At 42.9% G+C, this 22,517-nt stretch overlaps 1 protein-coding gene across 1 annotated transcript in view; it reads right to left on the minus strand.

Annotated features, from left to right (window-relative positions):
* LOC145390339 (F-box DNA helicase 1-like) overlaps positions 1-22,517 on the minus strand; it is a 187,566-nt gene that overhangs the window by 47,037 nt on the left and 118,012 nt on the right. Inside the window, exons 10-11 of the mRNA XM_080265297.1 lie at positions 17,781-17,913; positions 9,979-10,056 (exon numbers count right to left, since the gene is read on the minus strand). Coding sequence (XP_080121423.1) covers positions 9,979-10,056; positions 17,781-17,913 — 211 coding nt within the window. The remainder of the gene's footprint in view (positions 1-9,978; positions 10,057-17,780; positions 17,914-22,517) is intronic.

Consider the following 22,517-nt stretch of genomic DNA (forward strand, 5'->3'; position numbering starts at 1 on the left):
TAAGATAGATGAAGAATTTTTGATAGCCAGTAGAATCAGGAGATAAGTAAACAGCACAGATTTATTTAGACAGAGAATGACAGAAGAACTGATGCCAGAGAGTGGAGAATTCAGAAGAATCAATTTCAGGAACACGACAGCAAGATGGGTCGTTGCATACATATACACAACATCCACCTTTGGCTTTGAAATGAGTATAGAGAAAGTAGGAGGATACAGAAAAGGGTTTGCTGTCAGTTGCCTCAGACAGCTGAGTCTCAGTAAGGAAGAGAGGTGAAGTTTAGAGGACGAAAGGTGGTGTTCGACAGAGAGAAAGTTAGAGGAAAGGTCGCGAATGTTGCAGAAATGAAGTGAATGAGACAGTGGATCCGGGCAGCTCAAAGAGTTGTCACCGGGAGAGGGGCGGATGGTGGGGGCATTTATGGTCCCCCCCCCCCCGGGGACTCCAAGGCATTGTATAGGTGTGCCATTTTCCTTTTTTCTTTTAAATTTTGAAAAGGAAGTGTAGTGTGTACTGTGCATGTAGGTTGGTGCTGAGTTAGAGAAACTTATATTGCAGAGCATGCTGGCCTACTCTGTACTACTGAAACACTGAAAAAGTTCAGCAAAGGGGGATGGTCAGAACTAGTCCTGAGGGCTGATGAAACGAGAGCTCCAGCTCTCCCTGTCATCAGCTTTCCATCCACCTTAGTACTGCCCTGCTCAACTGGTGCTACAATCTACTCCTACGATGTAAGCTCGTCGTGTGACTTCTTGATATCAAACAATATAGAACTGGCTAGATCATATTCACGAAGCATGCGTCCTGTGGTCCAGCCCATGTCAACCTTGCCCAATATCTCACGTTTCCTCTCCAGAGTTAAAACCTTCCATTTCTTCAGGAGGTGGTGGTGGGGCCATCACCACATACACAAAAATACAGCAGAGGAGGGCCACAACCTGAAGAAGGTAGGGGACCATCGCAAAGGCAACCACATTCACAGCCAATCTAGCAAGTGAGCCACTCATGTGAAACAAAGGTAGGAACTGAGGTATGGGCTTGTTGGCCGGGAAGCAATACAACGCTGCCATATCGCACCCCATGGTTGCATCTGAGCACAGATGAAGCAAAACGCGGCAAACCAACATCTGCATATAAGGTTCACTTCCATTTGCCTAGGCAAGGGCTGGCATGTGGTGGCAACAGCTGATGACCAGTACATCACCACCTTAGGCAGTGTATGACTAATGTGGCCTGCCTGGCAACTCTGACCATTCGGTAGGGAAGCTGACAGGCACGAGTGGTGGGGGGGTTTTGCACTAATCCCAGAGGCCAAGGGACGCCCGCCATTCAGTGTAGAAGCAGACGGGTGCTTTTACCATACATTTACTCATGGCTTGTGGTGTGTGTTTCACACGTGGTGGCAACTGGGAACCCTCAGCCAGGAACGACCCTCATCCTGTCGTTTCACAACCAACCATAGGATTTTCTCGAAAATATGCTCAGTGTGTTTCCCAGGGAATATTACATATGTTGTCATATCCTAACCTAATCTAACCACACCTAACCTATCCCATTAGGGCTGCTTGGCTAAAGTAGCTGGATGTGGTACCCATACTGAATGGAAGTGTACTGTACAGTACTGTACATACACAAATACTGTGTACAGTACTGTACTATCATATGCATTTATACAGAGATTACTATGCTGATATTGTAATCATATTGTGGGAAGGAATCTCTCTCTCTCTCTCTTTGTGTGTGTGTGTGTGTGTGTGTGTGTGTGTGTGTGTGTGTGTGTGTGTGTGTATTTACCTAATTGTGATATATAGGAAATGAGCTACGCTTGTGGGATCCCGTCTGTTTCTCAATAAGTCAAATTTAGCTTTAAACTCTTTAAATTTTTAGACTGCATGATCTCTATGTCCAGGCTATTCCACAGGTCTATACATCTATACATCTTGATATCCTTCAAGCAGCTTGGCTTCTTCAATTTCATTCTGTGTCCTCTTGTTACTCTCTTATCCCATACAAACAGATCTTCTCAGTCAATTTTATCTACTTCCATCATGGTCTTGAACACTGCAATCATGTCGCCTCTCTCTCTCATTTCCTCTAAGCAAGGCAAATCCAGCTTTTCTGGCCTCTCTCTTATGACAGATCTGCCAGACTGGGGACCATTTTGGTTGCTGATCTTTGTATTCTGTCAATCTTGTTCATATCTTTCTTTTTGTATGGGGACCATACTGCTGCTGCATATTCTAACCTGGGGCAGATCATGACCACCATCATTTTTTTCATCATCTCCTCATCCATATAATGAAATGCTACTCTTATGTTTGTCAAGGGTTTATACGTCTCTCTAACTGTCTTCTTAATATGTCTTTCAGGTGACAAACTATCCTGGACCAGCACTCCCAACTCTTTCTCTTCTCTCGCTTTTGTGATTGGTTCATTACCCATCAAATAATTCAATGATGGCCTCTTGGTACTCTTACCCATTTCCAATATTTTACATCTCTTTGCACTGAATTTCATTTCCCACAACGGCTCCAATCGTGTATCCTATCCAGATCCTCCTGCAGCATTTTACAATCTTCCTCAACCTCTACCTTCCTCAAGATCTTTGCATCATCAGCAAACAGACTTGCATAACTGTTCACTCCATCTACCATATCATTTACATAAATCAGGAACATTACTGGCACCAACACTGAGCCCTGTGGGACTCCACTTGTTACTTCTCTCCATCCAGACATCCTATCCTTTATTACTGTCCTCATTTGTCTGTCTCTCAAAAAGTCTCTTATCCATTCCAGGAGGTTCCCCTTCAGTCCTCCTATATGCTCTAGTTTCTACATCAGCCTCGTATGGGGCACCTTGTTGAAGGCCTTCTCCAAATCTAAATACACACAATCCACACAACTGTGTCTCTCCTGTAGCACGTCAATCGCTTGAGTAAAAGCTGAACACACTGAAAACACATGACCTTCCACTTCTGAATCTAAACTGACTTTCAGCCAAAATATTCAAATCTTCCAGATATTTTATCCGTCTATTTTTCAGGATTCTCTCGCACAATTTTGCGACCATGCTGGTTAGGGATACTGATCTATTATTCAGGGGTCCTTCCCTGTTTCCTCCCTTATATACTGGTACCACATTTGCCCTCTTCCATTCTTGAGGCACTTTCCCCTCTTCCAGAGAACATACAATTAAATTGTGAATCTTATCCGCCAGTTGTTCTCTGAATTCCTTCAGTACCCAATTAGAGACTCCATCAGGTCCTGGGCCTTTCCTTACATCTTGAGTTCCCAGTAATTTATACACTTCCTGTACTTCCACATTTTTATCACTACATTTCTAGTTACTCCCTCCCCTTCTACAAACTTCTTTTCATTAGTGAAAACCGATTGGAAACATCTGTTCATTATTTCAGCTTGCACTGCCGCATCTTTATACTGTATACCTTTCCTTCTACTTTCAGTCTGGTGATTCCTTCCTTTTTGTTTCAGTTTGTCATTGAAAAATCTATAAAAAAAGTTTGGGTTCATCCTTACATTTGTCTATTACGGTATACCTTTTTCAAAATTCCTTTCTTCCTTTCTACGTATTCTTGTGTATTCATTTCTAGTTCTTTTATTTTCTTCCTTTGTTCTGTTGTTACCTCAATTTCTCCAGTTGTTCCACGTCGTGTCTCTCTCCTTTTTTTGCTATCATTATTAAACCACTTCTTTTTCTTGTTTTCTTTCCCCCTTACTCTTGGCACTGATTTTTCCACTCCTGAATTATATAGGTCTAGAAAGATATCTCACTTCCTCTGTATCTCTCGTTTCTCTGAATTTTCTAAAATCCGCATTTTCGAAAACTTTTCTCAATCCTGTAAAATTTGCTTCCTTGCTTTTAAAGCTCATCTCTTGGTTCCACATTCCCTATTATCAACTGGAACTCAATGACCACATGATCACTTTTTCCTATAGGACACAGATATTTCAAAGATTCTATTACACTGGGTTCTTTGGTAAACAGTAAGTCTAATCTTGCTGGTGTGTCCTCACCTCGGAACTGTGTCTCTTCTTTGACCCATTGTGTTATTACACTGTTCGTTGTTACATCTAATAATACAGTGCCCCACGAAACTTTGCTGCCTCCTGAGTCCCATTCCTCCCAGTTCACCTCTTTACAGTTAAAGTCACCCATTAAAATTATATTGTTGCTTTTCTCAATCATTTTCTGTAAATAACTAGCCATGTCTGACAACATCTCCTGGTATTCATCATTCCATGCTCTTGTCTTTGGGGGAACATACACTACCACCATATCTCTCTTGCTATTCTCTCCAGTTTCTTTTCATATTTATCACTTCAGCCCTGCCATCTCCCATTTCCATGGTATCTACATTGATGTTGTTCTTCACTGCTATGATCACTCCTCCTCCCATTTTTTCTTTTCTTTCTCTTCTCCACAGTTTGTATTTACCATCTCCCATATGAACATCAATATCTTCTCTTAACTTGGTCTCTACAAAGCACATAACATCAGGTTCATGTGCCCTCAAGAAATCATTAATTTCTAGCATTGCCGATATTAAACCATCAACATTAGTCTGTGCCACCTTCAAATTATTTTTGATGTTTTTTATATCCTCTGTTCTCCTCTCCGTTGGTACCACTTCCTCAATTTCTGATCCATAACTCTCCAATAAAACAGTCTTCTCTTCCTCCGTTCTCTGTTCATTTTTTGCCTTTGCTTCCTTTACTAACTCCTTTATTTTAGCTCTTTCTTCCTCATTTGCATACCTCCTTATCCAAACATTTTTGAACCCTTCCTTGTCTGATAATTTCCATGTTCTATTGATGATTTCGTTTACTGTTGCCTGGGACTTAAACTTTACGTTCAATGGCCTCGCCTCTCCTTCCTCGTACTTTCCTAACCTAAACACTTTTTCAATCTCTTCTTGAGCTTCGTTGTTTCCCTCCATAACTATTGATGTTATTTCTTTAACCTTACTCAGTTCCTCTCTTCTTCTTTCTGATCTTACTGTCATATGTTTTTCTTTTACTCCTGAAATCATTACACATTTTTTCTTATTTACAACATCCCAGACTCAAGATTCTCTACTTCTCAGTACCCTAACCACTTCCTTCTCCACTTTTTCCTTGCTTTGTTGTTCTATAATCTCTTTCAAATTTACATTTTCTTCTTCCTGAATTTTCTTCCACCCCTGATGTTGCTCCTTGATTTCTTTAATGTGCTCATCTTGCATCCTTGATTTGGATTCATACTCATCTAGTTTGCTTTTCATCCTGTCCCTTTCTTCTTCCAACCTCTTATTCTCCCTCTTAAGCTGTTTTATTTCATTAGAGGCAGATTCATTACTCACTTTTAATTCCGTGACTTCTCTTTCTTGTTCGTCACTGCATGTACAAACTTTTTCCAGTTTATTCCGTAGAATTTTGATCTCCTTTTCCTGCTCTATGGTCTGTTCCTGTAACTCTCTAATTACTGCCCATACCTTTTTTAACTCCTGGACATTCCTCTCCGCTGTTTTCTCTACTCTTGCTACACTTGTTTAGTTCAGCTTAGTACTTCCATTTCCCACATCATCTTCGGAGAAGCCCACAAAATCCTTCTCGCCAGTTGTAAACAAAGCACCGTCCCTTTCTGCCATGATGCAACATATGGAGACTTTCTATTTCCACTATATCTTGTATTTTTTATGACCAAAACCGCAGTTTTTTTAACAACTGTCCGACGGGACCACCACTCACGCACCCATTTACATAATCACAAATAAGCTGGTCTCCTTTTCATCGCTGACTCACCAATTATTTCCCCACGATCCAGGAAGAGCTCCGTCTCTGTCGGCGACCTGTGTATGTGTCTGGGAACGTGTTTCCCGGTGACCAGGCAACACTGGACATTCAGTAGAGAGGAGGACAGTTGCTGTCAATGAACACGTACTCGTGGCTTTGGTTGAGTTCGATGGTGGGGGCGGTTGGGAAATACTTAGCCCTGAGGCTGCGCGACACTGGACATTCCGTAGAGAGGCAGACAGTCACTGTCACTGAACATGTACTCATGGCTTGTGGTCTGTGTTCGATGGTGGTGGCTAGAGGTTGGACCTGATATCTGAATCGGCATCCGCATCTTTTTCAACATCTGCATCCACATCCATGGATGTGGATGTTATGCAGATATCTTGAATAACTCATTTCATACATATAACTATTAATTACTACATAGTAATATGACTGAAGACTATGAAAAGTGCAAGCTTGGAGGAACAGGAAGACCCTCTGGCTTGGTGGCGTGACAGTTGTGAAACCTTCCCTTGCCTTGCTAAGCTCGCTACAACTTATTTAGTGTGCCCTTCAACCAGTGTAGCTAGTGAGCATCTTTTCAGTGGGGCAGATATCATCTATGATGAAAATGAAGTAAACTCTCTCCTGGAGGACCCCTGAAGCTCCAGTTTCTGAAGCACAGCTTGCCAATTATTAAGTCTGAACATCGAAATCCAGTCTTCAGTTGCAATTCTTCATATACTGTACAGAATTACAGAAATACAGATTATAAATTTATAACCTCTTTCTAATGGGTGGTGGCTGGGAAGAAAGTTTGCTTAAGAGTTAGGTCCCCGTCCCGCACCCTGGTAACACAGGTAATTGAAATTGTAGCATAATTTAATTCATATATTCTTGGTTCCTCCATTTCTTACTATTTTAATGATGTATTTTTTAATCATATGTTTTAGTATCTTAAAATCTCCATTATCTGTGGCTAAAACTCTTGATGACTAAAAATACCTGCATCTGTATCCACATCCACATCCCCAAACACTGAAAAATCAACATTTGGTCCACCTCTAATGATGGAGGTTGGGAAAGACTTAGCCCGCTGGCAGCATGACATTGGACATTCGGTGGGGATGCGTACGGACGTTTTGACACCACTTGTGGGTTACAGTCATATTACTCTGGTGCTGGAGTGATCGGATGAGCGCACGGCTTTGACCATTCAGTACAGGGGCAGACGGTTGTGGGTTAAGGACTGCTGTACTTCCTGCTCACGGCTCGAGCCCAGCGGACACGATACTGAATGTTTGAACATGTTGGCTGGCCAGACAAAGTTCTCGTGGACTTTTACATCTGGATAATAGCAAGCAAATTCGGAAACTGGTTTAATGAAGCCAAGGTCCAGCATCCAGATAATGAACACGTCAGGATAAATGAGGGACTACTATACTCACATACTGACATTAATATGTTAAGCAGGTTAGTATGAAAGACAGAAATAAGCTTCTTCAACTAATCGGCCCCAATTAATTGGTCAAAAGGCTGATTACTGACTAATCAGCAAAGCGGTCAATTAGGCCAATTACCGATTACCTGCCGATCAATCAACCCAATGTTAAAATCCGTGCAGCATGTGAGGCGGCGTGTGGGATGAAGAGATGAAGAAAGGGGGTGCAAGGAACAGCATGGTGAGGTGAGGTGAGGCAAGATGTGGTGCAAAAGAAGAAAGCATATAATGAGTGGATGGGAAGCAGAGGCATAGAGGAAGCTAAGAGATGGAAGACAGAGTTATATGCAGAGGAAGAGAGAGGTGAAAAGATTAGTACAAGAGAGTAAGAAGAGAGTGAATGACTAATTTGGAAGGACTCTGAGTGTAAAGTGGAGGAATTGTAAGAAAATGTTCTGGGAGGATGTATAGACAGACAGGGTGATGAAGAAGTTAGTAGGGGAGTGAAAGATAAAAATGGTAGACTGAGAAGGGAGAAATGGGGGAGAGAGAGTAGTAGAATAGATAAGGAAGATGTGCAGATTGGCTTGGGAGGATGGTTGTGTCCAGGAGGATTGGGAGTCAGGTATAACCATGCTCCTGTAAAAAAAAAGAAAAAAAATTAAAAAAAAAATAAATAAAAAAAAAAGTGTGGTAATCATAGAGGGATTTATCTTCTTAGTGTAACAGGAAAAGTATACAGTAGGGTACTTACTGACAGAGTTAGGGAAATAACAGAGGAGTTAGTTGGAGAAGAACAGGGAGGTTTTAGGAAGGGAAGAAACTAAGTAGATCAGATATTCATCCTTTGGGCTTTAGTGGAAAAGTTTCTAGAGATGGGAAAGAAGTTGTATGCAGCCTTCATGGATTTTAAGACAACATACGACAGAGTGGATAGACAAGGAATGTGGAAAATACCAAGAACATATGGAGTAAATGGGAAGTTGTTCAATGCTGTGAAGAGTATGTATGAGGGTGCTGAGGCTGCAGTGTGTGTGGATAGCGAACTGAGTGAATTTTTCTATCTTATTCAAACAGGAATGGGTCATGTCTCCATCAATCTGCATATAGATGGGGTTATAAAAGAGATACAAGGTACAGCAGTGAATGTTGAAGAGGCCCTTGTGAGAAAGGGCAGCGTCTGGAAACTTCCTGTATTGTTGTTTGCAGGTGATACTGTATTGTTAATTGAAGACGAAGGGGAACTGCAAGGCTGGTGAATGAGTGTGGGAGACTGTGTAAGAAACAGAATCTAAAGGCAAATGGAGGGAAGAGTAAAGTTATTGTCTTCGAGAGAAAGTCACTGAACGTACAGTGAGGTTGGATGATGATGAAATGGAAAATGTGAGTGCATTTAAGTACCTGGGTTGTGTGATGAATAAGGATGGAAGTTTGGAGGATGAAGTGCTTGACAGGATACAACAGGGAAGAAAGGTGGCTGGTTCTTTGAAAATAGTGAGAAAAATAGGGAAGTTAGCAAGGAAGTAAAAAAAAAAGTTGTTGCATGATAGTACTAATACCAATTCTAACATATGGAAGTGAAGCTTGGACCTTGTTGGAAGGACACAAGTCAAAAGTGAAAGGAATGGAAATGAGTTATTTGGGAGATGCATCTGGAGCTACATGGAGAGACTGACTGACAAATGAGGAAGAGAAGAGGCTTTGTGGTGTGGATGTGGATGTGACAGAAAGTGTTAGGGGAAATAAACTGAAATGGTTTGGACATGCGGTGAAGATGGAGAGGGACAGGCTAATGAGGAGAGTGTATGTGAGTGAAGTGGAGGGGGGGAGAGGGAGGGGGAGGCCGAGGATGAGATGGAGGGATGAAGTGGAGAGGTATAGGAGAGAGGGGTGTGTGAGCTGGGGGGAGGGCAGAGAAATGGCAGGGGGCAGGGTAACAAGGAGACAATTTGTTCATGGCCAGCCCTTACAGGATTAATATGTTGGGCAACAGGCAGACAGATAGACAACTTTTAGTGTGTGAAGTACTGAAACATGTGATATGGAAATCTTGCCTTGCAAGGATGCTAGTGGAAAGCACAGATGCTACTAAGGCAATAAGGGTAAAACCTAAAATGGTAAGTTTATATTTTCGATTTTACATTATGTGGTCAAAGACCTTCCCCCCCTCCCTATCCCCACTGAACCCATGTTATACTGACCTTGCTATATGATAAATTACTATGCAATGGGCATTCACTTGACAATCTCATTGTTTGACGATAGTGACTGTATACTTACCAAGACAGCTGAAGAGTTGCAGAACTTCTAGAGTTCAAAGTATTACAGTTTTTAATATGATTTACAAATTTAATACATATAGTAGCTTTATGAAAACAAACCATCATTTACTTATCAATCACTTTCAGCACACTATGTCTAGCAAGTATAGTAGAGTATTGCTTTTATCTTTCTTAAATTTTTCCTTGAATATGCCTGCTAAAAGTGAGATGCTCCTTATATTCTGTAAATATGTCTCCAAAATCTCTGCTTGGGATACACAAGGGAGTTTAAAATGTTTTATCTCCTGATACAGAACCATGCTATCTGCATTCTTATCCATGTATAGTGCATACCTGATTGCATTTATAGTTACCATAAACAATGAATCTATGAAGATTCACTGTAATTCACATAAAGAGCAAACAAGAGAATACTGATGAGAAAGCCACATAAACTATTGAGAATACAACCCTAATACACTACAGATGTTGTACCTGAGTCATGGACAGCTGCTGGCCGTGTCTACACTTCTTCATTTCATTCCAAACACTCTCTGCATCTGGCAGCAATATCTGTGGATACAAAGGTGTTCAGGTAGCAAAGATGGGGTAGGGTGTGGACACACATGCTTGCACGCACCAGCCTTGGTCACCTAATGGCGGCTCTCCATGCTACTTAATCTCTGGCAGCTTCCCTATGTAGTCCTTTAAAAAGGTCACACTCAATGACCTAATCTCAGATCTTTTTCGGTCTTCCTTTCGTTACCCTACCCCAAACATTAACACTTCTCACTTTCTGCACCCAATTATCATCCCCCATCCTCTCCACATGCCCAAACCATCTCAATCTACCTCTCCTCATCACAACACCAATACATTCCAGTTCCATCCTACCTCTCAACTCTTCCATTGTAAACCTAGCCCCCCCAGGCCTTGCACTCAAAGACGCACTGTACATCCACCTAATCATTGTCATTCTGTACGTTTGAGCCTGTGAATATCCTCTTCCTTTAGTGCTCAGGACTAACTACCAAACAGGTTTACACTCCTAACACATAAGCATACAAAGATCCCTTAGCACAGAGGGAGAGCCCTTTCAATGTTAGGAGAGGCATCAGCTCCCTGAACTTCTTCCAACCTCTCTTCACTTTAGCCATACAGCTACCTCCTGCCCCATCTCCAGCACATAACACGTCTCCCAATTAACAAAACTCTTCCACACACTGAAGAGACTCACCAGCAAGTCCAATCCCTTCATGCCTGGAAATATCCACGTTCTCCCCGATACACTGCACACATGAAATCAGTATTATCTTGCATTCTACCTCAAGTACTCGTACCACTACACCTCTTATGCACTCACTTATCACAAACACTGCACAAAATTACTTCCCACACTCTTGTGACAAATCGCACATGGCCAGTCTCCCTCTTCTTTGACAGTACCACCCCCAGCCCTATATACCATCACTTTTGTTTAATCCGCATTTACTCTTAAGCCCTTGTGCCCCATACCATCTCTCCACTTCCTAAATCTTTCCTCTGCCTCCCTTTCATTTTCTGTAATCAACTCCAAATCATCAGCAAACTACATCTCTCATAGGAGTCCATTTCTGAAGTCACTTGAGAGGGCTTCAGGTACCATGATAAACAACAACAAATTAACATCAAGACTCAACACCCTAAGGTCTCTTGCCCATACAATATTTGGAAACAACAAAGAAACGATCACCACAGTATCTATCTATCTATCTATTGCCAGACGCCTCAATCCCGTTTGGGGTGGCCACAAACAAATCGCCTCCAAGTCGCCCTGTCCCCCGCCATTTCACTGCCCTGCTCCCAACTCACACCCCCCTCTCTCATATACCTCTCCACCCCATCTCTCCATCTCATCCTCGGCCTCCCCCTCCCTCTTTCCCCCTCCACCTCACTCACATACACTCTCTTCGTCAGTCTTTCACCCTCCATCCTCTCCACATGGCCAAACCACCTCAGTGTGTTCCTCATAACGCTTCCTATCACATCCACATCAACACCACAATGCTCCTTTATATCCTCATTCGTCAGCCTGTCTCTCCATGTGACTCCACAGGCTCCTCTTAAATAACTCATTTCCACGGCTCTCACTCTTGAATTGTGTCCTTCCAACAACGTCCACGCTTCACTTCCGTACGTTAGAGTTGGTATCACAATACTGTCATGTAGTAACTTTTTCACTTCCATGCTCACTTCCCTGTTTCTTATCACTGCTTTCAAAGAACCAGCAACCTTTCTTCCCTGCTGTACCCTTTCAAGCACTTCACCTTCCAAACCTCCATCCTTACTCATCACACTACCCAAGTACTTAAACGTACTCACATTTTCCAATTCCTCACCATCCAACCTCGCTGTACATTCACTGACTTCACCTCTCTCAAAGACCATCACTTTACTCTTCCCTACATTCACCTTTAGATTCCGTTTCCTACACACTCTCTCAAACTCATCCACCAAGCCTTGCAGCTCTCCTTCGTCTTCACTCAACAACACGGTATCATCTGCAAACAACAGTACAGGGAGTTTCCAAACACTATCCTCTCTCACCAGGGCCACTCCAACATCCACTACCCTACCTTGTACCTCTTTTATTATCCCATCCATGTACAGATTGAACAACCATGGAGACATGACACATCCCTGTTTCAACCCAACTTTCAAAGAGAAAAATTCACTTAGTTCACCATCCACACGCACTGCAGCCTTCGCACCATCGTACATACTCTTCACAGCATTCAACAACTTCCCATCTACTCCATATATTCTTAACACTTTCCACAATCCTAGTCTATCCACCCTGTCATATGCTTTCTCCAAATCCATGAAAGCCGCATAGAACTTCTTTCCCTTCTCTAGAAACTTTTCCACTAAAGATCTGAGAATGAATATCTGATCTACACAACCTCTTCCCTTCCTAAAGCCTCCCTGTTCTTCTCCAACTAATTTCTCTGTTCTTTCTCTAACTCTGTCAATAAGTATCCTACCATACACTTTTCCTATTATACTAAGAAGACAAATGCCCCTATGATTACCACACACTTCTTTTTCCCCTTTTCCTTTGTACAAGGGAATAATTATACCTGACTTCCAATCCTCTGGGACTCTACCTTCCTCCCAGGCCAATCTGCACATCTTCCACATCCATTCTACTACTATCTCTCCCCCATGCTTCAACATTTCACCACACACTCCATCAATTCCTGGGGCTTTCCCTGATTTAACTTTCTTCATTGCTTCCACAACTTCTATCCTACTGATTTCTTCCTGTCTTCTCACCTCCCTCCTTCTCCCAGCCATTCCCCAGCCACTTATACTTGCATTACTTCCATCCTCCACGTTCAACAATTCCTTAAAGTGTTCTCTCCATCTGCTCACTTTTTCTCCCTTCTCCACTAGTAATCTACCATTTTTATCTTTCACTCCCCTGCTAACTTCACTTCCACCCTGTCTTACTCTTTTCACCTCTTTCCAGAACATTTTCTTACAGTCCCTCCACTTTACACTCAAATTCCTTCCAAATTCCTCATCCACTCTCTTCTTACTCTCTCTTACTAATCTTTTCACCTCTCTCTTCCTTTCTACATATGACTCTCTCTTCCACCTCTCAACTTCTTCCACGTCCCTATTTCTCATCCATTCATTGTATGCTTTCTTCTTTTGTGCCACAGCCCGTTTCACCTCTTCAGTCCACCACGCTGTTCCTTGCACCCCCCTCCGTCTTCTCTTCCTTCCACACACCACATCACATGCTGCACATATTTCTTCTGTAAATATTCTACACACACCTTCCACGTCCCCCATCTGCTCCAACTCATATTTGCCCAATCGTTCCTCCACTTCTCTCTTATACTCTGCCTTTTTCTCATCCTCTTGTAACCTTTCCACTCTCCTTGCAACTACTCCTTCCTCTCGTCTTTCCCTTCTTCTATTCCTCCATCTTACTTGAACTTTAACTCTGGCCACCACCAAGTAGTGGTCAGAAAGTCCACTCCCCCAACCTCTATACACTCTTGCATCCAATATACATCTTCGCATCCTTTCATCCACACACACATAATCAATCATTGCCTTCCTTTCACTCAATTCACCACCCACCCTTCTCATAACTCGCCATGTATACCTGTGGATCATTTTATGCCTGAAGAGGGTATTGGCTATCACCAACCCCCTCCCAGCACAAATGTCCACTAACGTACTCCCATTCTCATCTATCTCAGCAGGCACACCCCACTCACCAACTATTCCATCCACCTTCACATTCCCAACTTTACCATTCATATCACCAATCAAAAACACTCTATCATTCCTTCCAAACTTTTCCATGCATACTTCTACATTTGTCCAGAACTCTTCTCTCACTCTTCTAGCACGATCTTGCGTTGGCGCATACACACACACAATCGCCCACATTTGTATTCCAACTTTCAACTTTACCCACACAATCCTTGATCCAACTGATCCATACTGTCTTATGCTCCTCTTCCATCTTTTACTCACAACTATACACACTCCTTCCTTTGCCCTCTCATTCCCACCTACTCCTGCACATATACCCCATCCGTACTCCCATTCTCTCACACTTTCTCCTCTCCATTTTGTTTCAGTTATTCCACATACATCCACTTTCGCATCCTCAAGCACCTGGACAATCTCTCTCTCTTTCACCTCATCATTTGCTCCTCTTACATTCCACGTTCCAATTGCAATGTCCTTTGTCCGGTCCTTGGTCGTCAACGTTTGGTCAGTCCTTGTCCGAGGCTTATTGTTTGTTTTTTTAGTTAGTTGTTTTCCGGGGAGGGGCACTAACCCTCCGCCAACCCTTTTAGTCGCCTTTTACGACAAGCAGGGATACTGGGGGAGTATTCTTGACAGACCCCCCTACCCCCAGGGGTATACAAACAATAAATACATTCCATGACGAATTAAGCAAACCCTACTTGGGTTTCTAACCTCACTAAAACACACTACAGACCATACACAACAAGGCCCTAAAAATAATCACTGACTGTAGAGCTACTACACCTACAGACCACCTACACCAAGAAACCAAAGTCCTCAAAGTCAAGGATCATCTAGCCATGAGAGGCACACAAATTCTTGCCACAGCCTGCACAAACCCACACCATCCACTACACTACATGGCAGCACATCCACACACACCAAGGAATATCAAGACAACACCCTGCACATGATATTATACACAATTACTGTCACCTCTCCCCCTCAAACCAGCTTCCAGAAACATATCCATGCTCAAATCACTTGCCACTCCATTCAATCACTCAAAGACAACACACAGCTGCATGCATGGCCTCCTGATATCCACCCTTCTGAAGCCTACCTCCCTCTTGAGGACAAGGTCCACCTGGCCAGGCTGAGATGTGGGCATCATCCAGCCCTCTTGAGTTATCAGAAGAGGCTGGATAACTCCACTGTTGATGCCTGTCCAGGATGCAACACAGCACCCCACACTATTAAGCACATTATGGCAGACTGCACTGCACACAATCACCTGAGCCAATATCACAACATACATTCCTTGAGAGCTCTGTGGGAAAGCCCGATTTTGGCCATGGCCTTCCTCAGGGACTCAGGGATGTTCGGCCAGACTGCATAGGGAATAACTACTACTACTACTACAACAAGGGTCTCAAGACTGACCCCTGATGCACACCAACATTCACAGAAAACTCATCACTCATATCTCCATTCACCTTTACCTGGGCGTGAGCACCCACATACATGGCCATAACGACCCTAACCAGTCACTCCTCGATCCCAAGCTTTCTCATTGCCCCCTTCACCACCTCTCTAGGAACTGTGTCAAAGGCCTTCTCCAAAGCAACAAAAACAAAACAGAGTTCCCTTTTCTTTCCAACATATTTTTCCTGCAGCTGTTGAACAATGAATATAGCATCAATGGTCCCTCTGCCTGGCATAAATCCAAACTGCATCTCATCAATATTCACTCCTTCTCTGATCATACATTCTAGAACTCTCTCCATTACCTTCATTACCTTTATGCCTCTTTAATTTCCTCTTTCCAGGGCATCACCCTTCCCCTTGTACACATTTACAATTACACTCATCAACCAATCATCTGGGACAACGCACTCACATATAATTGTATCAGGTCAGTGACCAACCTCACTCTAATATCTTCTGAGGCTTTCAACTCCCAGTCAAACTCCTTTATTCAATAACCAGCTATAATGTTCTCTCCATGCATCTTTAATATCCCACTGTTCACCACTACCCTTTCATCATCATTCTTCACACACTGTCCACCTATGACATCTCTATTCTCCCTCTGCATCTGATATGCCACCTTAAAAATCATATTCTTCCCTTCCACACAATTTAGGTTGTCAAGTCTCTGTGACTCAGACTTCACCCTGTAAACCTCTTTTCTAGCCCTACACTTGGCAGCAAAGTATTTCTCTTTGATATCACCCTTCTTCCATTCCTGGAAAAGCCTTCTTTTCTCCTTAACTGCACCTTCTACACCCTCATCCCACCACCAAATCACTTTATATCTTGGTGGGCCTCTTGTCTATCCACATACTGAATCAGTACCTTTCATGAGGTTGGTCTTGAGGGCTCTGTACCGTTCATTAACACTTCTGTCCACGTCTTCCTGTTCAACCACAACTCTCCTAACCTCGCAATAGAAAGCATCTCTTACTGTTCGATTTTTCAACTTCCATATCTTTCTCCTAGATGCAGAGGTCCTCTTTTTCATTACCTGCTCCTTAAACACCATGTCACATTTCAATAACCTGTGTTGCTGCACACACTCCTCGCTCCGTATAACTTTAACATCCCTCACAACCTCCTATCAGCCATCCTGACCAGGAAATAGTCTATCTGGCTGCTATTTCCCCCAGATCCATAACTAATTAACTTACTCTCTTTTCCTAATATGTGTGTTGCACACAATCATGTTCATTGCCTTCCCAAACTTGAGTATCCTTTCCCCTTCCTCATTTTTTGTACTATATGCACATCCCCCATGTATTCCTTCATAACCTTGAGCTGCTTGACCTACATGACCATTTAAATCCCCCTTAATACTACAATCTCATCCTCCTCCATACCATTTACTATAAGTCATCCCAAAATCTATCCTTCTCTACCTCATCCAAGCCTGCCTGTGGAGCACATGCCAATATAATTGCAAACATCATCTCACCGAACAATTTCTCCCATTTCTCCCTACCCAACTTCCCCACACCCCCATATCCATCTATCCTACCCTGCCACAACAACTTATAGTAACAATCCCTCCCAAGAATCTTTCTGGCTAATCCACTCCTATACCGGACTTCTTGCACACATCCCACATCCACCCACCTCATAATCATCACCTCAACCACTTCCCCTGTTCTACCCCTCAAATTTCCCACATTCCACGAAGCCACCCTGATCCCCCATGGTGATTTAATGTCCTCAGGCTTGCACTGAATTACAATCTTCAACTTGGTCATAATCAGTAAAATAAGAAGAGGAAAGGTGTGCCACAGGCCCCAGCCACTGAACAGTCCCAGGCCCAGGCAATGGATCTGGGGCCCCTAGCCCAACAGCCTTGACCAGTGGCTGTGGCAGTGGCCTTGGGGCACCCTGCCAGGACAGCTACAGGGACACCCTCCAAGCACTCCTTGGCACTGTAACTGTCCCATCATTATACACCTATTGATAGGCCAGCCTCCTGGGGTGCTTCTCCCAGGTTCGGGCCCCCTCTCTATTGGGCGGAAGTGGCAGCCTGGGAACTGCAATGCCCTGTACCCCTTAGCACACATTCAAGTCCCATCTCAACCTGGCCCTACGATCAATGCTGGCGAAACCCTCGTCACACCTTCCCTCAAAAGGTCAGCCACTACTGTAGGTAGCAGGGGCAAAATTTTCTGGCCGCATGCACTTGCTGGCATCAACCCGTGACACAGTGGGGTACGTTGTGTGATATGTAAAGCGCACGTGATATAGTGTATGAGATAGTTAGAGGAAGTGTTTGGGAGTGTATGCTGGTCTACTCTCCAAGTAAGTATCACACAGAAGAAGTCACCAAAGGGGGTCAGTTACATAGCTAGTGAAACAGGAGCTCCAGCTCTACCTATCACCAGCATTCCAATTCCCCTTGGAAGTACCACCCTGTTCGGCTGGTGCTACATGTAATAATCCTTAAACTCTTTTATAGTACTGCAATTCATATAGTTCTCTAAGTATACAGTATCCCATGCAAATAAAAAGGGAAAGTATACTTTGAGCCTGAAGTCATCATCAAGCCTTTTCTTTTTCCTATCTGTCTCAGGAACATGGCGGAGGGTGAGGGTATCATCAGCTGAGTTCAAAAACTGCTCCACTGTGTTCTTGACCAAGGCCGCACGCTGGTACCTGCAAACAACATGATACTCTGTTAGAAATCATATTACATTTGACTGGTACAGTGGCTCAAGGAGAGGTTCCTACAGCCAAAAAAATTTAAAGGTAGGTGACCAGCCAATGTCTCCCTCCTTCCTTTTTTCCTCCAACAAGCAAAGTACCATCGGCTGAAAGCCTGCAAAAGTTGTTCCTTTCATTCCAAATGTAGCTGAACAACAAAAAGCCAAATTCAAGATTCATCTAGACTAATGTTTTTTGAGATGTCTCAACATCCTATGTGTAAAAGACTGGAGATGATAAGCAGAAGAAGAGGATATTCAAGAAGTTAGTTCCAGAGTTGAACAGTTTTGCACATGAAAGCCTAAAAAACAGCAGTTAAAGTTTGCATTACAGTTTAGGACTGAACAAATAGGAGGAATCATAGTACAGAGTTAAACATATGAGACGAATCACAGTACTGGGTTGAACAAATGGGAGGAATCATCCCAGACACACAGAGGAAAGGGGTGGGTGTATTTTTTCTTGCCTCTCATTATGATCCCTTGTGAGGCATGACAACCTTCCTCCATGGTTGTCAATGTCTCATCTGCTCTTTAAGATCAGCACCTGATGACATCACTTCTACGCCTGCCCTGACAGCTCCTGGTCAACTGTGCCAAACCACTCTTACTGGTGGCTGCAAGTCATGCCACCATTACAGTGTGCAGCCTGAGGATGTAAACACACCTGTACTCCCTCAGGCAAGGCCTAATGAGTCAGATACTTTCAAAATTCACTTGCCGAGTCAAAAATGAGTTTGGAGTGATGGCAATGAAAGTTATCTTTAGAAGTGTATGTGCAGTAACTTGGAGAGGCACATCAACAAATCAACACTTACATTAATGTGGAATAAAGATGAATGTGGTGGGACTTAAAGAAGTGTAGCTTTGTAGTATATTACAGGAGAGACAGATACAAAAATACATGGCAAGATGTGAAGGCGGGATTGTGAGAGTGCATCCAAAAAAAACACGTGGAAGAACAAGGGAGGTAAATGGTATATGATGGGCAGTGAAGTGCTGTGGATGTTGTAATTATTGTTGTATATGCTAGACCCTCAATTAATGTGAGTCCAATCTGCACCAAACATATTTTGTGCAGAAATATAAACCCTGACCTGGCTCAGTATTTAATAATAATAATAAAAAAATAGTAAGCCTCCATTCATGACCAACCTCCCCAAAAGTTCCACTGTCAGACAACACAGATGCACTCTCACCCCACCAAGAATAAACAAACACTGTCTTTTTATAGGATTTTGTTAAACAAATGGTGATAATTCAACACACCTAAAATTATGGGACATGAAATGGTCCATTTACACTTGATCAGCTGGCCACACGCACACACACACACACACACAGCTCACCAGTTGCCTCTTGTTTCACTCATTGACACTGCTCAGTATGTACTTTTTCATCTTTCAACTAAGTTTTCACTGAACCAAATGGTCATAAATGAACACAGCTAAAATTTTGCGAAATGAAAATTCAGTAGTCTGCTTACACTCAGTCAGCTATCCACACACACACACATATAATTCGCTACCTGCCATTCACCTCTCTCATCTCACTGTCACCACTCATTACTTTTTTTTCTTTCCTTTCATTTATAAAGGCTCCAACATGCTTATATGCAATGGTCTTGGTCATATAATGGTGGCTCTCCACACTTCTCTATCTCTGGCAGCCTCCCTATTCAGTCCCTTATCCCTGAGGTCATATTTATGACCCTGTCCCAGGCCTTTTTGGGTCTGCCTACCTTGACATTCACACCTCTTACCTTCCACACCCAGCTGTCACCTTCTATCCTTTCAACGTGAATGAACCACCTCAATCTACTCCTCCTCATCATAACACTAATACATTCAAGTCCCATCATTCCTCTCAACTCTTAACCCCCAGACCTCTAATTCAAGGTCACACTACACATCCATCTAATCATTATCATTTCTGTACATTTTTGCCTATAACTATCCTCTTCCTTTATTGCTCAGGTCTCATTACCATACAGAATTACACTCCTACACATGCTGCATACTTGAACCCCTTGGCATGGAGGGAGAGCCCTCTCAGCATCAGGAGAAGCAAAAGTTCCCTGAATTTCCTCCAACCACTCCTTACCCAAGTCACAGAGCTAACTCTACTGCCCATGTGGGAGGAACAACAGCTTTGGGTGTTATGGAGAGTCACTACCAGTGAATTTCTTCGGCTTCCACAACTATTTTTGTCTTCCAAGGGGCTTGCTTCCTCACCTGGAAATATCCACTCTGAGTACACTCATGTGGAGGTATTAGCACTTGGGTACTGTACTGTAGCCAATGCCAGCCACATATGCTGATGTCTGCCACGGACAGTGTGGCATGCTCCTTGTTTAATTATGTAATGTTAATAGTTTTGTGAATACAGCCCCATCTCCACTACAAAACATGCCTTCCAAATAATAACTCCTCTACATACTCAACAAACTCTCCAGCAAGATCAATCCTTTCTCACCTCCCAGTCTCTACATGCTCTCCCCAATGTACTGCACGCATGAAATCAGCATTATTTCACAGCCTACCTCTTATCTATTATGCACCCACTATCACAAACATTGAACAGGATGGAGTTACTTCCAAACACCCAAGTAGCAAACTGCACAAGGCCATACTCCCTAAGCTGAGACAGTACCATCACCAGCCCTAGTTATTGTTTTACCTGCATTTACTCTTAAGCCCTTGTGCCCCATTCCTTCACTCCATTCCCACATCTTTCCTCCACCTCCACTTCATTCTCTGCAATCTACACCAAGTCTTCAGCATACAATATCTCTCATAGGTGTTCATTTCTGACAACATGTGAGAGAGCTTTAAGTAATGCGACAAAAGATAAGAGGCTCAATATTAGGACGAAAACACATCATGGTGCTCTCAACAGAAAACATCATCTTCCTCCTGTCTTCTGAGGTCCAATCTTTGTATTTTCTTGCAAAGTCAAGCTGTTGTGGCACATCTGCTTGGTGGGAAGTAGTTTCTTGCCTGGCAAACACTGGGAGATTCAAATCCTTCTCCAACTGGTCTTGGTGAAGACAAAGATACTTTACAGGACCATGGTATGATCAACTTTGAGTTGTGCACCCGTAATATCAGGAGTTTACAGCCCCTCATACCTTGAGAGACTGTCTGTAGCCTTTGTTGTCTTGCATTGTTGTCCGAGACAAGGTATTCTTGGTGAGACAACATTTGGTGGGGCTTACGACAGCCCTGTGGAACACCCTTTCAGTAAATTTCCCTGAAGAATTTGTCTTGGAGAAATACATAACTTGTCCTACTGGACAGGTATCCCTGTTGCCAGGAAAGCATCCTTCCACAGACTCCAAATTTTGCAGGTTTGAGTTGAAGAGGTAGATGTGGAAAACTCAAATGCTGCTGACAGGTCCAAAAATACCACTATACATGTCTTTTTGAGGAAAAGTGACTGATAATTTTCTTGTTCCAGGTTTAAAAAACAGTCAAGAGTTGAGCACATGGGCCTGAAGCCTGCCTGAAAGAGTGGGATTAGGGAGTAGCCCTCCAGGAACCACTGCAGTCATTTATGGACCATTGTTTCCTTGAGTTTACTTAGAGTTGGGAGGAGCACAATGAGTCTATATCAGTGATTCTCAAACTATGGGTCATGGCCCACCTTAGGGTCGTGAGAGGAATTCTGATGGGTCGCAGGGACATAGAATAGGCCTAATTCTTTCATTGTATTTTATTTACTTAATTGAAATTGTAATTATCCTTATTAAACTATTAACATATTCATAATAACTACGATAGGCTATATACTGGTTACTTTCTCTCTCTCTACCCTGTGGGTCACTAAGTCTTGAAACATTCCAAACAGGGTCACACACTAAGAAGTATATGAGAACCAGTGGTCTATATGACGATGCATTGGAAGGATCCTTGCTTGGCTTGCAAATAAGGAAAACAATTTCTTTTGACCACAAAGCAGGCAGTTGGCCTCGTACCCAGGAGGTATTGATTAGTTGCAATAATAGTAAAATGAGCGTGCAAGGTATTTAATAAATTCAGTGGATACCTGATCGTCCCCAGCTGCCTTGCTAAGTGGAAGATGGTCAAGTGCTATGAGGAGTTTATCCTGTGTGAAAGAATAGTCCATCAAAGTGTGCTGTGATATTGCAGATGCAAGGACTTAATGGATATGAGTGTCATACAGACTGACAGGTGTTGAGGGCTGAAGTTTGTATATGTCCTGCTATGGCATTAGCTCATTTCTCTGGTGTGTGACATAGGTGATCACTCACTACAGGTAGGTCCCGTTATACGACCACTCATATACGAAAAACTGATGATACAACCTGGGTAAGTTAGGGACTGTTTTTGACATACGATCTCGAAAATTTAATGATATGACATTCAGTCAGGGGCAAGGTGTGAGGATTCTAACTCATCCCAGCAAACGCAGTCACTGCCGTTTTCTCTCAAACTCGGAGAGAAAGAGCGAGACTGCTCAGCTGCAGTGTTGCCAGACGTGCAATAATTATCACAAAATGCGATATTTTGGCACACTTTGTGATATGCGATAGCA

The sequence above is a fragment of the Coenobita brevimanus genome, chromosome 14, assembly GCF_032717465.1.
Source record: "Coenobita brevimanus isolate Jiangsu-jjx chromosome 14, ASM3271746v2, whole genome shotgun sequence".
In the NCBI taxonomy this organism is placed as follows: Eukaryota; Metazoa; Arthropoda; class Malacostraca; order Decapoda; family Coenobitidae; genus Coenobita; species Coenobita brevimanus.